Source organism: Acomys russatus, chromosome 20, assembly GCF_903995435.1.
Source record: "Acomys russatus chromosome 20, mAcoRus1.1, whole genome shotgun sequence".
Lineage (NCBI taxonomy): Eukaryota > Metazoa > Chordata > Mammalia > Rodentia > Muridae > Acomys > Acomys russatus.
Genome location: NC_067156.1, coordinates 37421921 through 37438135, shown reverse-complemented (window position 1 = coordinate 37438135; position 16215 = coordinate 37421921). Strand labels below are relative to the sequence as shown.

The 16215-nt window shown below is 35.1% G+C and overlaps 1 protein-coding gene across 2 annotated transcripts in view; it reads right to left on the bottom strand.

Annotated features, from left to right (window-relative positions):
* Window positions 1-206: 206 nt before the first annotated feature.
* Window positions 207-16215, bottom strand: part of Dmxl1 (Dmx like 1) — a 132013-nt gene continuing 116004 nt past the window's right edge. For both annotated transcript variants that reach the window (XM_051163099.1, XM_051163100.1), the window contains 6 exons: window positions 12288-12415; window positions 7831-7923; window positions 6321-6412; window positions 5359-5411; window positions 2660-2877; window positions 207-865 (listed from right to left, as the gene is read on the bottom strand). In XM_051163099.1, the coding sequence (XP_051019056.1) occupies window positions 641-865; window positions 2660-2877; window positions 5359-5411; window positions 6321-6412; window positions 7831-7923; window positions 12288-12415 (809 nt within the window). In that variant the 3' untranslated portion in view covers window positions 207-640. The remainder of the gene's footprint in view (window positions 866-2659; window positions 2878-5358; window positions 5412-6320; window positions 6413-7830; window positions 7924-12287; window positions 12416-16215) is intronic.

The following is a 16215-nucleotide window of genomic DNA, read 5'->3' as shown; positions in this document are numbered from 1 at the left end:
AATATCAAGTAAGATGTATAAGATTATATATACACACATATGCACATATATACACATACACATAAATATATTTACATACCACATGTAGGAAAGAAGAAAACTAATACACTCCTTAACTCTTTCATCACTGAAGTCTCAATAGCAGTTTTAACGAAGGTGTCTTATCATATATATATGACATATGATATATATGATACAGATACATATATATACACAATACATATGATTTAGAGATGTCTGTGTGATTAAAAAGAAGTGAGAGCATGGTAAATTAAGTGGTGAGCATTATCTCGGCACCTGTTTTAAAGGGTTTTACTGTCTGTGTAATTCATACAGTGCTGTCTGCAGAGGGTTTGTAACAATGAAAAACAAAGTTCCTTTAACATGATGGCATATTTACTAAAATATACTATAAATAAGTGTGATTACAGACTCTAACATTCTATGTTAGGCAATAGTATCTAACTCTGAACGGCTTGTTAACTGTTAAGGCATCAGTGCATCAAGGGCAAAGCTCCATAAAATAAATATGAAAACAAGAAAGCATTAATTTATCCATGGTACAGGTGGTTACTGTGCACTGCATCTGCTGGCCACTTCTACAAAACAGGTAATAAATTATACACCCTTTTGTGAAATGTTACAGCATGAATTTCACATCATTTTTTAACACCTCATTTAAAGGGCTAAATTGATCTGGCAGTATCCTCATTTTCATTGTTCCATCAGCTCCACAAGAGAAAATGTGATTTGCTGGTCCTGTCTCAATTTGCATGACGCCAGTTCCAATATTTCTAAAAATAGACTGTCGAGCATGTTCATTGATAAAAGTATGGAGAAGACTAAAGGTAGAGAGACTCCAAATCTGAAAGATATGAAGGGCAAAGTCAAAACAGACTGGTGATTGACTTAAGAATCTAGAAGAAACCGTTAAACCCCTTCCTGTGCACATAAGACATTTCTAAACAAGGATGGAGAGCATCTGTGGATCCTGTAATCACAGCCACCTGATTCTCTATAGGCTGTAGCCACTTATCAACTACTTTTTAATCACAACTCAGAGTCCATCCAGTGAGAATACAAATTATATTATTAACAATGCATTGAGAATGAGACAAACTAGGTACTTTCTAAAAGTTTCAATTGTAATACCTTATCAAAAAAATGTTTGCTTTAAATCATATCCCTCTCATGAAAGACCTGTGTGGAAAGGCCTTCAGGACATGTTTTCTTGTTTGCAGAGATCAATTTACTTTCTAATTTTTGAGATCACTTAGGAGAAACATCTTTACTTCTCAGTCAAAAAAAAAAAAGAAATGAAAAATGAATAAAAGAAAAAACATGAATCCACACCATTTTATATTAATATTAAATTATGACTTCTAAACGTATTATACCTTTTACATTTTCTTTTTATTTTATGTGTATAGGTGACCTGCTACACATATGTAAGTGAATCACATGCATCCTCTATGCCTGAGGAGGCCAGAAGTCACAAATATTTGAAAGCTGCATGTGGGTACTGAGAATCAAACTGGATCCTCTGTAAGAGCAGCTAGTGCTTTTAACCACTGAGCAATCTCTCCACCCCCAGACTATATATTTTCAAATATTTTAAAGTCTAAACTTTAGAACCAGTGTAAAATCTCAAAATACGTGATCTAAATAAAAATTCTAAAATGAAGTCAGTTTGAGGCAGAGGAAAAAAGAAGATAATTAGCTCACAGAGCTGAGTTACAGCAAGATCAATACGTCAGCTGAGACCAACATGGCCAACCCAGATGGCAGCTAACAGACTTCTGCTTTGCTACACAATGAGATTTCCAGATTAACATGTGCAAAATGGCCTGTTTCCATCACGTGTCTGATGTCACAACATCAAAAAAACCTCATTAAGTACAGAAAAAGGGGAGAAAACCCACACCCATTTCTGGATTTCCCTGTGTCCCTCACCTCGTAAACAATCCTCCCCTTTATTAAGGTTTGCTCATAAACCGAATTATCCAAAATCCTTACTATGTGACACCATTTTCCACCTTTGATTTTTTTAAGCCAGGGTTTCTCTGTGTAGCCATGGCTGTCGTGCACTCAATTTGTAGATGAAGCTGTCCTTGAACTCACAGAGATCCAGCTGTTTCTGCCTCCCTGAGTACTGGGATTATACGTATGTATGTGCTCCTCGGTGTGACACTATTTCTTGAGTGTATACTGCTACTGTGTTACAAAAATCTCCTCCTAGATCTGTACTTTATCTTGTCTCTAAATCTTTCTCTCAGAGTGCTAAGAATTGAAACCCTAATAGCCTTTATCAGCAGCAACAAGGTGACATTAAATTGTGGCTTCAAATCAAAGAAAAATAATTCTGTAATCATATAACTAAGAACAGAGTCAGGACTAATTATAGTATTTGAAATATATTTAGAGCCATAGGAAATTTAGTTCTTAAGCATTAATTAAGCATACTTTAAAACCAGTGAAAAACCAAAATTTCAAGTTAAAAGTAATTTCATTCAACAAAAGATTCACTAAGTAGTTATCAGCGTCACTGGCTAAACAGAACTAGTATAACTGTTATTTAGAGCATGCTCGCACCGTAAATGTGAATAAAGGCTTAAGTCCATGCACTCTTTCATAGCACTACAGTACCAGCCGTGCTTACCTTTATGTTGCCTTCCGCAGACCCTGTAACGAAGTACTCTTCAGTTGGATCAATAGCAATGGCTTTCACAGGAGAATCATGGCTCTGAAAAAGTTGTCTCTGTTGCCGCTGTCGAAGGTCAAATACACATGTGAAACCTTTTCTGCCACCTGATATTAGTAGTTGATGTTTGGGAGCATATGCTAAAACTGTGGCTCCACTATCATGGCAGGGAAAAGCTGAAGGTTTAAAAAAAAAAAAGTTAAAACCACGTAATAAGAAAAAAGACAGGCTTCTATAAGGTGGTCGAGTTAGAATATACATTACACTGGCTTTCCTGTCAAAGCCAATTTAAAAACCAAATACAATAAGAAACAATTTGAGATACCAAGAATGAGACAATGAAAAATGACCATGGAGAGACAAAAACAGGGGTAACATAGGGCCATTCCAGCAAAATGCATAGTTTTGTGGTCAGAACATAAGAAAGGGAATTCAAGTTGAACTGGACTCAGTAACAGCAAATGGCTGAGTAGTATCTATTATCTAAGCATAATAATTCACAAATAACATCTATAAATACTAGAAATAAAGCTGCTAAGAACATCCCTATGTAAGCTTTTTTGTAGCTTTCATATATATGAAATAGTACATACAAGTAGACCATGCTAGATACATGTTTGACTTTATTAAAACTAAGTTTTTCAAAGTGGTTGTAGCATTTGATGCTTCTGTCAGCAGTTCTAGTTTTTGTACACCCTCACTAACATTTTGTATTTGAGTCTTTAATTTTGGTCATGTTGGTATAAAGGATCTCTTGCGGCACATTCAGCGTGCACCTTCCTGATTACCTTATCTTGACCATCTTTTTATATGCTTACTTGCCATTTGAATCGTGAGAAGGGGACTGTTTAAAAATCCTTGGATACACCATCACTTCCTTCATACAACTGTTTAAACGTTATATGTAAGACTTCAGCACCAAACCCAAGACACCTAGATTTTCCTCCAATTTTCTTCTAGAAGTTTACACTTTACATGTAGCTCTACAGCCCATTTTGAATTGAATTCTGTGAAAAGTGAAGTCTGTGTTGAAGATATTTCTGGTTGTTGTTTTATGTCATTATTCAATTATTTTAGCACTATATTGAAAACTTTTGTGTATCTGTTAAAGTCTATGATATATGACGGAGGCTATGAAGCTCTCAAGCCACTGTCACAATGTCTGATTTATTGCACCTTTACATTAATTTCTGGTAAGGCAGTATAAGCCCTCTAAATTTTTTTCCTTCAGTATTTTGTTGGTTATTTAGTATTTTCATTTAAAATTTAGAATTAATTTATTGCTACGTACAAACAAATTTGTTTGTATTTAATTAGAATTGTGTTGAATTTATAAAGTTGGGAAGAAGTGGTATGTTATACAAAATTAAAATTTGAAGGCTCTATACTTGGGTCTCCTTCTTTATTAATGTAGGTCTTCTTTGACTTTACTTATTTTTACCCTTTCATAAACAACTTGTATGTAGTTTTGACCAATAAGACCTTTTAAGTTTCAAATTACATATATTCACTGTTGGTGTGGAGGAGAGCCATTGGTTTTAGTATTCTGCCCTAAGACCTTGATGTAGGGACCCTATCAGCTCCAGGGATTCTCTTTTAGATTCTTCACACAAGTATAATATGTCTGAATAAAGATGACTTTACTCTTCCCCCCATTCTATTCTGGATAGCTTTACTTTTTCATAATTACTGCTAGAACATCTAATACAATGTTGTATAGGAGTGGCCAGAGGAGATATAATACGATGTCCTTCATGTTCACAATGATGATCTCTGGCTATTACATTGGGGAAAAAAAAAAAGGACAAATGGGGGCTGGAATGGAAGGTGCTTTCTGAGTCCAGATCCCAGCATCTTCATAAAAAGATAGGTATGGAGGTATAGGCCTGTAAGTCCAATCTTAGTGGGGTAGAGAGAGGTGTGTCTATCGTAGGGGCTTGCTAGCCAATCAATGTTGTTGGACTTGGAAGCTCTGGATTCAGCAGCTAAGACATGGGTTAGCACATACACAGATGCACATATACACATGTACACATATAGAGATACTAATTTTTTTAAAGACTTGTGTTTTGTTTGTATGTATGTATGTATGTATGTATGTATGTATGTATGTATGTATGTATAGCACGTGCATGCCTGGTGCCCACAAATGCCAGAAGAGGACATCAGACTCTCTGGAATGAAAGTTACCTATGGTTGTGGACCAACATGTGAATACTGGGAATAGAACCTGTGCTGTGTAAACCACTGAGACATCTTCCCAGTCCCACCATATGGTTTTAATATTATGTATGCTCCCTGTCTCTCATCAAAGTATAGGGAAAATTATATAAATGTGTCTTCAAACCCTAATATCATGGGAAAACCAACTTTGCAATCTGATAATATGTACCATTAAACACAAATATCTTCAGAAATCATTTTAGCTCACGATTTTTTTTGAGTCAGTCTCCTGTAGTCTAGGTTCTAACTCTAGTTGAAAAGGACTTGAACTTCTGAGCGTTGAGACTTCAGGTATGTACTAAGATGCTGTGTGGTGCTGAGGTTCACACCTGAGATTGTGTGTGCTAGACAAGCACTCTCCACATGAGCTACATCCCTAGTCCAAGATGTGGGTGTCTCCACTTCTACAGTTTACACATGGTCTTGAGACTTACCATGGACTAAGCTATTGGCAGGTGCTACAAGAGTGTCCCACAGACATATGTTTCTGGAAAAAAAAAAAAAAAGGATTTCTTTTTAACTAACACAAAAATAGAATTAAAAGTAAGCCTAACGTTAAACACTTGAACTTTGTTCAAAGGAATTTATCTGTTTTGTTTTTAAATATATAAAAATTATATGTGTAATTTTCACATAAAAATTTGCTATCTTATAAAAACTGGGTAACTTGATTAGCATGTACTTACAAATAATAACTGAAGGCTCTCTATAGAAATTATTTCATGTATTTACTGATTTCCTAACGTAGGAGCTGACTAATACACAAGTCATACAAAAATGCTAGTTGTTATAAGAGATATGAGCATACAAACATGCATATGGAGTTTCTCTGAACATGGGCTGGAGTGTACAGTCTTGAAAGCTAGTTCCTAGTAGAAAGTGAGGCTTACAGATGAGCTGCATAAGTTCAGCAAGGCCAGTGTGTCTGAGGGCAGACCCGGGACACTGTGCGTGAGCAGATGGATTAAGAAGACAGAGGTGGTCTTCACACTATGATTTTCCTATTTTCTTGTCAAAATGGTAATACCTATGTAGTAATTACAGCACGGTGAAGCTTAACCAAGTTAAGAAATAATATGGCCATTAAATAAATAGTATCCTTTTTAACTACAAGTTTTCTGAATATATAGAAAATAATATGAAGAAAGGTTCATTTCATGAATAACCAAATCCTTTCCTCTAAAATCTCAACATGAAAACATTAAGAATAAAAGAGTGGTTTTTGTTTTAAATGACACTAGAAGTTCCCAAACTTTATGCCACTAAAAATGATTTAAGAAACAAATCTTTATGATAAAAATTCCTAATGCATAATTACTGAGCGAAAGAAATACACAACAACAACAAAAAGTTTGGCTATCCAAATAGAGCAGTTCATTTCAGCTACATGTCTTACCTATTGTCAGTTGAAAGACCAGCTGTAGCTATCAGAGAGGAAGAACTAACGAAGACAAAATCATTGGCTGTCTTGTTGTGACACTGCCAAGCCTAGAACAATTATAAACAATCAATGTTACTGTTGTTAGTCACATTTCCATGACCAAGTGGATGAATAACTAAAATGTGATCATGTACTTTATGTCTCTTAAAAATAATTCCTACTTTTTAATCTTCAGAACTTTAAAAAAATTGGCTAATACAAGGAACTTTCACATTGACCCCCTCTCCCCTTTTTATAAAAAACACAAACAGAGCTGGACATGGAGGCACACACCTTTAACCCCAGCACTAGGGAGGCAGAGAGGCAGGTGGATTGAGTTTGAGACCATTCTGGTCTACAAAAGCGAGTCCAGACATCCAGGGCTGCACAGAGAAACCCTGTCTCAAAAACAAAACAAACAAACAAACAAAACAACCCCACAAAAACAAACAAACAAAAAACAAAACAAAAGCAAAGCAAACAAACAAAAACCCACAAATAGTTCCTGAACTGCCTTTTTCACTTTTGTTCAACCAACACCTTAAGAAGACAACAAAGAGGTTAAACTTCAAATATTCCCCTACATCTAGTTGATGGGAAAAACAACAACAAAATTGTCTTACAAAGACAGAGACCAAGATCTAAGATTATGTTAGATGTAAGTATCTTTGTCAAACTGACATGTATTTTTGAGAAACATTTAAACTTTTAAATAGTTTTTCAAAAATAATAAAAAGTTACTGTCATAGAATTAGAAAGCTCACAGTATTTCTGAATATTTAATCAAACTTATTATCATGTATTTCATCACTTAAAGCATTTGTTTTTCCAGAACATAAACTTACACATTTCACACTGTAGTGAAATAAAACTGTGGGGAAAGAACTGACTAAATCCTTTTCAAGTTATCCTAAACAATCGCCCCCTTGTGTTTATTTAGATCAATACTGAAGTGTAACCTTTACTTTCAGGTGAATACCAGAATCATAATCTACATCTTAATCTTTTTAATATATACTGTGTATGTTTACTTCTATAAAGGGCTTCACTGAAGAACAGACTAAATATAATGATTTTATTCTCTGAAGGCAAAACGTTATCAAGCCTGTACAGTCTTAAGTGGAGATGAAAACACAAGTGTCAGCAACAGTATGGCCTTTTCACTTTTTTCATTTGGCAGAGCTAAGTACATGAAAGCAATCTGATATGCTATTGGTCTGCTAACCATTGTAACTAGGTATAAGAATGATTTATAGTTTAGTGGGGTTAGAAAAATTCCAGTTTCTATGGTCTCTGAACATATGGTGCTGTAACTTTCTAAAGTTTACTCAGCAGTTTTCACATATTACAATGGGAGCCTGTAGTAGTGACTAAGTAGATAAGGCTGTACATATCTTATTTGTTTATCTTAATATTACTTGCATCAAACATAGCCTTGATTTCTAAACATAAGACATTTTCCATATATATAGGATTTTTGACTTACCAAATATGGCTTAGGCATGCTCCCAGTAACTGGACAACATTTCCAGTTTGTTTGGTACAAACTTAAATATCCATCAGCATCAACGATTCCAAACTTAAAAAAAAATTTTAAATGATCAATGTAAAATAAAAGCACACATTTATCCTTATCCCAAGGTGACACAATGTTTAACATTTGATTGATATTTTATTACTTCACCTAAGTTTCAATCTAGTTCTGAACTCTGGATCTCACTTTAAGAAAATTTCTAGTGTAGAAAGAAACAGATACTTGATTAGTTAAAGTAATATGCACCATTGTGTACATAGTCCTTTTAACTTTACCAAAAATAAATACTGAATTACCTACTAAGCTACACAATAAAAATAAGTGCTCACAAAAAAGTAAGGGCTTTTAAAAAACATGCAATATGGAAAATACATCAGTAACCAGACCTGGCACAGTACTAGACATCTATGATCCAAGCTTTTAGGAGGCTGAGGAAGGAGAAGCACTCTGAGTTCTCAGAAAGCACCGTCTACACAGTGAGAACCATGGTACACACTGAACTTCACTGTGAGATCCATTTAAAAAAACATAAAAACAAAGAGACCTCTCAAGCACAAAGCAAAAATGTACAAATAATAGAAAGTAAAGTAAGAGTTAATTACCATACTCAAAAAAATCTTCTGCTAATCTCAAGGCAATTTTAGTTGGGAAGACACTGAATAAAGTATAAGAGCATGTGTACAGACCCCACAGGATACAACAGGTAACTTTCTTCTTAACATTATAAAGACAATACATGTTAGCTAGCCATGGGGCTCAAACCTGTAATCCAAAGTACTTAGGAGGCTAAAGCAGAAAAAAGGAATATCACAAATTTCAGGCCAACGTGAGCCAGAGTGAGACCCTGTTTCAAAACAAATAAAAACAAAATGTGCATGCTTACCAAGTATATAAAACTCATGTCTATTTTGGACCCCTGTCTTTTTCTACCTCTAGATCAATCACCTACTATAAAAACCTAGTATTATTTAAGATTTGTTTCTATGACTACTCAAATACTCATATAAATTTTTATAGTAAATTAGATAATATACAGACCCAAATTTCCATTTTAAGTTTATTGTAACTATATCCAGATCAAGACATACACATCTAGCTATTCTTGTGGTGCTGTGTGGTATTACAGTGTATACTTGTCTTAAGCTTTCTTTTCATAGACAGTTTTCAACTTACTCTATTATAAAAGGTACTGCTGCTTTGAACATTCATATAATACACACCTCTTCATAATTATATAGATTAGATATTTAGAACTGAGAACAGTCTGTGTCTATTAAAATTGAAAAATTAAAGTTGTCAAGATGGATGATCTCATTTTGCTCCCAGGGACCCAAACAATGGAAGGAGGGAATCCGACCTCTCTAAGTTGTCCTCAGACCCAACGAGCCATGGACATATGAGCCATAGTTTGTGCTCAGCTTCCCCCACAAAATAAAGTTCAAAAAATGTAAAAAGTTGAAAGATGAAGGTAAAACTAAATTTTAAGCAAAATATTTTGAACTCACTGGTCATTTATTATTGCATATTGGTAATATTAGTTACTATCAAAATTTAAAATATCTACTTTGTTTTAATTTGTATTTCTTCAATTTTCAGTGATGATTACTGAACAATATAGGTTTTGGTAAACATCATATTATTTATTTTTCTAGTGCTTTCTGAAAATTCTGGTAGAGCTATTAATAGGTATATTAGTCTATTGCTTTTATATTTGTTATAGATACTTTCTTACTAACTCTTTTTTCTAGCTTATTCTGTTTTTTCTACAGTAGAGCTAGATTTGTTCTTCAGTAAAGATAAATATATATTAATATAGTGTTAAGGAGCTGCCAAATTTGAAATATAGTTTGGCTGGACATCAACTTATTTCTCATTCCTTATCTACCAGAATTCTATGAGTATACCTCTAGTAGTTGTAATACTCTCCCTTTAATTGGAACTTTTGTGTAAGCTGATGCCAGTTGTCTGAAAGGGAAGGTGAGTAAGTAACCATTCACAACCCCATTTCTTTCACATTTATAGGAAGGAGTCTTTCTTTAAACTTGAATCAATACCAGAAAGAAAGCAAAGCCAAATAACCAGGATATATGCAAGTATATTTGTCAACACATCTTAGTACTAGGCAGTCCTTTCTTCTTATGAAAATATATTCCTTGCTTTCAAAAAATAATTCATTAATCCTTCAAGTACTGTTCTCCCTCTACTATTCTGCTTTCTCTAAAATATTTCCTGCAATATTTTCCAGGTGATAATTTCTTAGTTGGTACTTCCTAAAATACATACACACTTAATTTTTAAACTTATGTTCACTGACATCCATTTTTGATAATTTGATAATTATGTTTTAATTAGTAAAAACTATTTCTTGTTCTCCTCTTTCATACTAGCCTGTTTTATTAATATATTTCTGAATCTTAGAATTAACTCCTCATACCATTTATTAGTCTTATTATTTTAATTCTGCTGAAATGTTCAGTTTTTTGAGTGCCCAACACTATCTGCAATTCACAGTCAAACTGACTTACACACTAAGACGGATTAAGTCTTCTCTATTACACACTAAGGCTGCTTCCTTAATACAGAAGAGAGCATGATTAGGTGCTGTGCTGTTTGGTTCCATCACATGGTTAAAGTGAATGCTTATTAACTTGATAAACAGGAAAAGTTAACTGCTTATCAAAATACCTGGTAGGCAATGAATTAAACTTGTTGTGTTTTAACACAGACTATAAGAAGGACGATAGCATGTGTTACTGCTGAAAAATAAGTCAGACTACAGAATCAAATTGCAGAAAGGTTTGAATATTAGACTGATAAATTTGGTAAAAGGAACCTTGAAGGGTCTCTCAAAAAAAAAAAAAAAAAGGATATTACTTATTTTGTAGCTATTTAATTATGTTGTTCATAATATTACCTTATTGGGAAGATGATATGTCAAAGGAACTATGGATTGACATACACATATATCAAGCAATGCACACTGTGAACTAAAACAAAAAGCATGAAAAATATTTTCATAGACTACTTAATCAAGCACTCATAATCTGAAAAAAATCAGAAATCCAAAATGGTCTGAAAACTTATCTTTGTGAGTGCCATAATGGAAATTCAGGGGAAGGTAAAGGCGAGATACTATTATACATGATGTGTGAAAACTTTTAGTGAAATATGAGCCTGAAGACAAAATGCAAGTTAACTTACATTTTAATACCAGTTAAAAGTGCTGCAGAAAAGCAATTTGAAATAAGCAGCAACATGAGAAGTAACAGACAGTAAAGGGATGGTCTAGAGGTGGTTCAACAAACTTCATTAAAAAAATTAAAATAGCAAGGCGGTGGTTGCACACGCCTTTAATCCCAGCAATTGGGAGGCAGAGGCAAGCGGATCGCTGTGAGTTCGAGGCCAGCCTGGTCTACAAAAGGAGTCCAGGACAGCCAAGGCTGTTATAGAGAAACCCTGTCTCGAAAAACCAAACAAAGCAAACATATATATATTCCCCCTTCCTGTATACTTCTAGCCCTCCTTGCCCCACTTCAAATTCACAGCATCCTTTTCTTTATTATTGTTGCATATATGTGCATAAATATATAAATGGAACTGGCTCAGTCTGTTTAGCATTGCTTGTGTATATATGCTTTCAGGGCTGACCACTTTGTATCGGATAACCAATTATGAGGCTCGTCCCTGGGAGAGATCAATTCTTACTCTCTTGGTCATCATTAGTTGCAAATAGTTTTTTGATTTTGTCTAGGGGCCCCATGAAATTTCCTGCTTCTTATAGTATGTCTACTTATGTTGTTATTGTTAGGTAGCCAAATTGCTGTCATTTCTAGGAGAAAAAAAATCTCACCGCACACCTGCTAGTCACACGTTTTCTTAAATGGCTCTGTAATTATAAGGTCTTTGCTTTCCTTAACTTTGCTAGTAGAAAACACTAAAACAAAAACAAGCCCCCAAACCCCATAATGAACAATGCAACTATGATGCCAAAAATGTCCTATAAAGGCTGTGTGGCTAGTCCAGTCTGCTGATGTGTCGTTTCAGAGCAGTGCTTCTCAGTTTTAAATTGCATGTAAATCACAAATGCTGATGACATAGGCAGATCTAACACATGCCAAATTGTACTTGCTGATTGGTGCTGAATCACACTCCAAGCAGATTCCAGGGACTAAAGAAATGGACATTCACTGGCAAATAGATATAGGGTGCAATTCTGGTCTTTATGGTACATTTATATTAACTTGAATAGTGACATATGTATACCACATACCTACAGAAGAATCAACTGCACTAAAATGTTCTTTGAAAAGAATTCTTATGAATTAGTACTTTACACATTCTTGTCAAAACCTCAAACTAGGAAATTTTAAACACCACCTTAAAAAAAATCATTCATTTTTCAATAGTACCTTATTTCCCTGATAATTAAATCTCATTCTTGTAATTCTTGAATTGCCACCAGATCGAAAACAGGTTATCTGCTGAGAATGGCCCCATTCAAACATTCTGACACTTCCATCTTGAGCTCCTGTCAGATCTGCATTATAAGATGACACAAATTACATAATTATTTTTAAAAGTTTTGAGAAAACTTATTTCTTAACTCAATTTAGATTTATCAGAGAAATACCTAGGAAATAAATCTGTCCATTATATAAAATTCCCTTTAAAATTTCATTTCATACAAAAAAATCTGATGTACTTTCATTTGACTGAGAGCATGTTTTCAAACAAACAGAAGAAACACTTAAATTGGAAACATTTATGTCTACAAGTTATGATTCTTCTCAAAATTATCTTAATGTCCTAGTAGCCTAAGATATTTTTATGATAAACACTTATTATAATAAGTTATTGGAATTATTAAAGAATCAATCCTTATCATACTATTAATGTTTAAATTCATGTTTTCTCACAAAAGTCCTATTATGAACAGTTTTGAATGGCACACTAAAAGGGAAAATTTCATTTCCAAGTTATTTTGACTGACCTGTTACCTCAAATATATGCTAATGTTTCTGATAATACTAATTATAGTATGGAATAATAGTATGTTACTAGATAGTTTGGGGGAATAAATGAGATCATCTATATAAAGCACTCAGAAATATAATAAATGGTACCCAAAATTAATTATAACTCATTTATATAAAGCACTCAAAAATATAACAAGTAGCACCCAATTATATTAATTATAGCTGTCAGAATCAGTGTAGTAGAGGAATAATGAAAATCAATACATATAAAATAACCAGCAAGATGCCAATTACATCATTAGTTGAGTTTTATTAATTCTTTTATTTTTTATTTATTTTTTATTTTTATTTTTTGAGTTTTATTAATTCTTTACCAAATACTTAATAGAAATGAATTCGGGCTGTTTTAGAATGTTTTGCTATGCACTGGGGCTGAGGAAAGAGGGTACCAGCACAATGTCCTGAGACTGGCCAGGAGGGATGCTAACCCTTCATTTCCTCTCTTATATTTTCTATTTATAGGTGTTGTTGCCTTCACATGTTTGTACAACATATGCATGCAGTGCCTCTGGAGACCAGAAGGAAATGTATGATTCTCTGGATCTGGGGTTAGAAATGGTTATGAGCCTCCATGTGGGTGCTGGCTATGGAACCTGAGTGCTCTGAAAGAGCAGCCAGTCCTTTTAACCTCTGAGCTGTTCTCTGACACACACACCCAGATGAAGATAGGCATCTTAAAACTAGTTAAGTTTCCCTAATATTATCTATAGCGCTAAGACTAGTTGCGAAGCCTCTAGGCTACATGGCTTTGGTGTTCTTGAACTGAGGTGTGTGAACAAATAGAAACACAACTTATTCTAAGACAAAAACTGAAGCTTCAGCTCTCATTAGGAACTTACCTCTTCAATGGATCGAGTTTCTTTATTTTTCCTTCCTCAAACACTTTTATATTTTTCTCCTGTTACATTAGTTAGTGATACTTAATCTTTACTGCTTGGGTCTAGATTCACCTAGATCAGTGACAAACACCACTAGGTGTTGTTTGTGAGAATGTTTCTAGATAGGACTGAGGGAGAAAAGATGTAACACATATGAGAGGTAACATCGTATGGGCTAGAGAACCAAATGGAATAGAAGAGGAGAAAGGAGAAAACTAGCTCCATGTGGCAGCATTTCCTCTTCTATGGTTCTTGCCTGGCTCCCAAAACACCGATTTCTTCAAGGACTCGACCCTCTGAAACTATAAGCCGAAATAAATGATTCTGTGCTCTCAGCTGGTTCACTCAACTATTTGGTGACAGCATTGAGAAGGTAATTAGTATGTTGGCAAAGCAATAAGCTACCTGAAGTCTGATTTCATAAACCTAATGGGGATGTTCAAATAGCCTTCTGACGGTTCTGGGTCAGAAGATGAACACAGAGGAGACGACTTATGAAGACACGCAAGAGCAACAATCACTCAGGCACAGGAAACAGCCTTTTGTGTTCATTGCTTTTGGCTACACATTTGAAGATTACCACAAAAACATCACCCTCAGATTCAGCTCTGACAGCTGATTTGAGCATATTTTCCTAGACTAAGTCTGTACAATGTACCAGGCTGTGTCCAGCAGAGGGCCGCAGGTAAATCAAGTTTAAGAGAACCAAAGAATTGTGTGTTCTCCTAAATTCAAGTTTAGAACTCCTATATCTCAAACTCTCCCTAACTTTAGGCACAAGCAATAAGGACACAGAGTCTTTTTTTCCCCCTGATAAATGATAATTTAAAAATATGGTAGTTAATATGGGGAAGTTGAAACTTCTATACAAATTACCCCCCTCCCAACACCTCAGAAACACTGGAATGTATCTTCTGACTCACAAGCAGAAGTTACTAAAAAACTAGATGGGCCAGTAATAATATCCATTAATGTACTTCTATTCTCCCTGTTGTTCCTTCTGTCCTCCCCCGGCCCTCTCTCTGGTGTCTGTCTGTCTCTGTCTGACCATCCCCCTCCCCGCTGCATGTGTCTGTACAAACCAGAGGTCAATTATGTTACCTTCTCCAAGTGCTCTCTCTATCTTTGAGACAAAGTCTCTCAGTGAATCTGGAGCTCAGAAAATACAGCAAGCCTAGCTGGCCAGAAAGCCCTGGAGACTTTCCTGTCTCTACCTCCCAGTACTAAGACTACAGGTCTGTGGCACCATAACCAGATTTTTCTGTGAGTGTCAGGGATCTGAATTCTGGTTATCCTGCTGGCATAGCAAGCACTTTACTGACCAAACTATCTCCTCTGCCCCAGACATAGTTTGTTAAACAATCACAAAAGCAAATCAGAAACCTACACCTGCCCCATCTTCCTTTTATAGTGTAGGAGAGAGAATCACTTGGAGCCTACAGTCTATTTATATACTCATTCAAGATTTTAGTGATATTTCTATCTGGCACATGGCTAACATATTATTTGTGTATCATTTTTCTGTCTCTAAATAATATTGTCAAAATTAATTGATAAAAGTTCTAAGTAACTGGCTTAAAAATGGGCTCATAAGTAAATTAAATGTTCCCTAAACTCCCAGAAAGAAGTTGGTCCAAGCATACTTCAAGTTCACAAGGACTCATAAGATCTTTGGTAAATGCCAGCTCTTTTTCTCTGTGCTTCCACAAAGAACCTGATCGCCCCCTGATCTATTCAAGGCACTCTGGTGCCTCCAAGACTTTACCTATCTGTACTGCCAGGTTACTTGACTTCATGTCTGGCTCCTTGGGAATCTCACTTCTTCACTGCCTAGCTCCTCCAGGATCTTGCATTGTCCCCACAGTCTCTGACTAGGCTGACTTCTTATCCTACAGGCTACCCAGATTCAAAGATCTGACTTCACTTCCCTGCGTAGCTAGGTAGGCCTTACTCACCTGAATTCTATAGGTATCTCAATGCCATACCCCTCAAATCTCACATGCTTAACCTCTGCTTGACCAGAGATGACAAAACACCATAGGAGGACCAGAAAAGGACATGTTGACCCTTGGGGTATTGATTCTTACCTGTGACAATAAAGACCCTCAAAAGACCAGGGATATAACCTGAAGCCCTCAATACAAGCTCCAGAGAACATCTCAATGCTTTTACAACTTAAACCTCTCTTGTATATTGTTAACACCTTCATTCAAACAAAATATAAGTGATTTTAACTAAAGGAAAGATGAAACTAACAAACTATTCCAGGCATACAAGTCCCAACGAAGAAACAAAAGCAATATACACAAAAATGACAAAACACTTCCCCCAGGAACTGGAGAGCAGTACTGGTGAATGGATATGATCAAATACATTGTATAATGTATGAACATGCCATAGGATAAATATAAATTAAGAGAGGA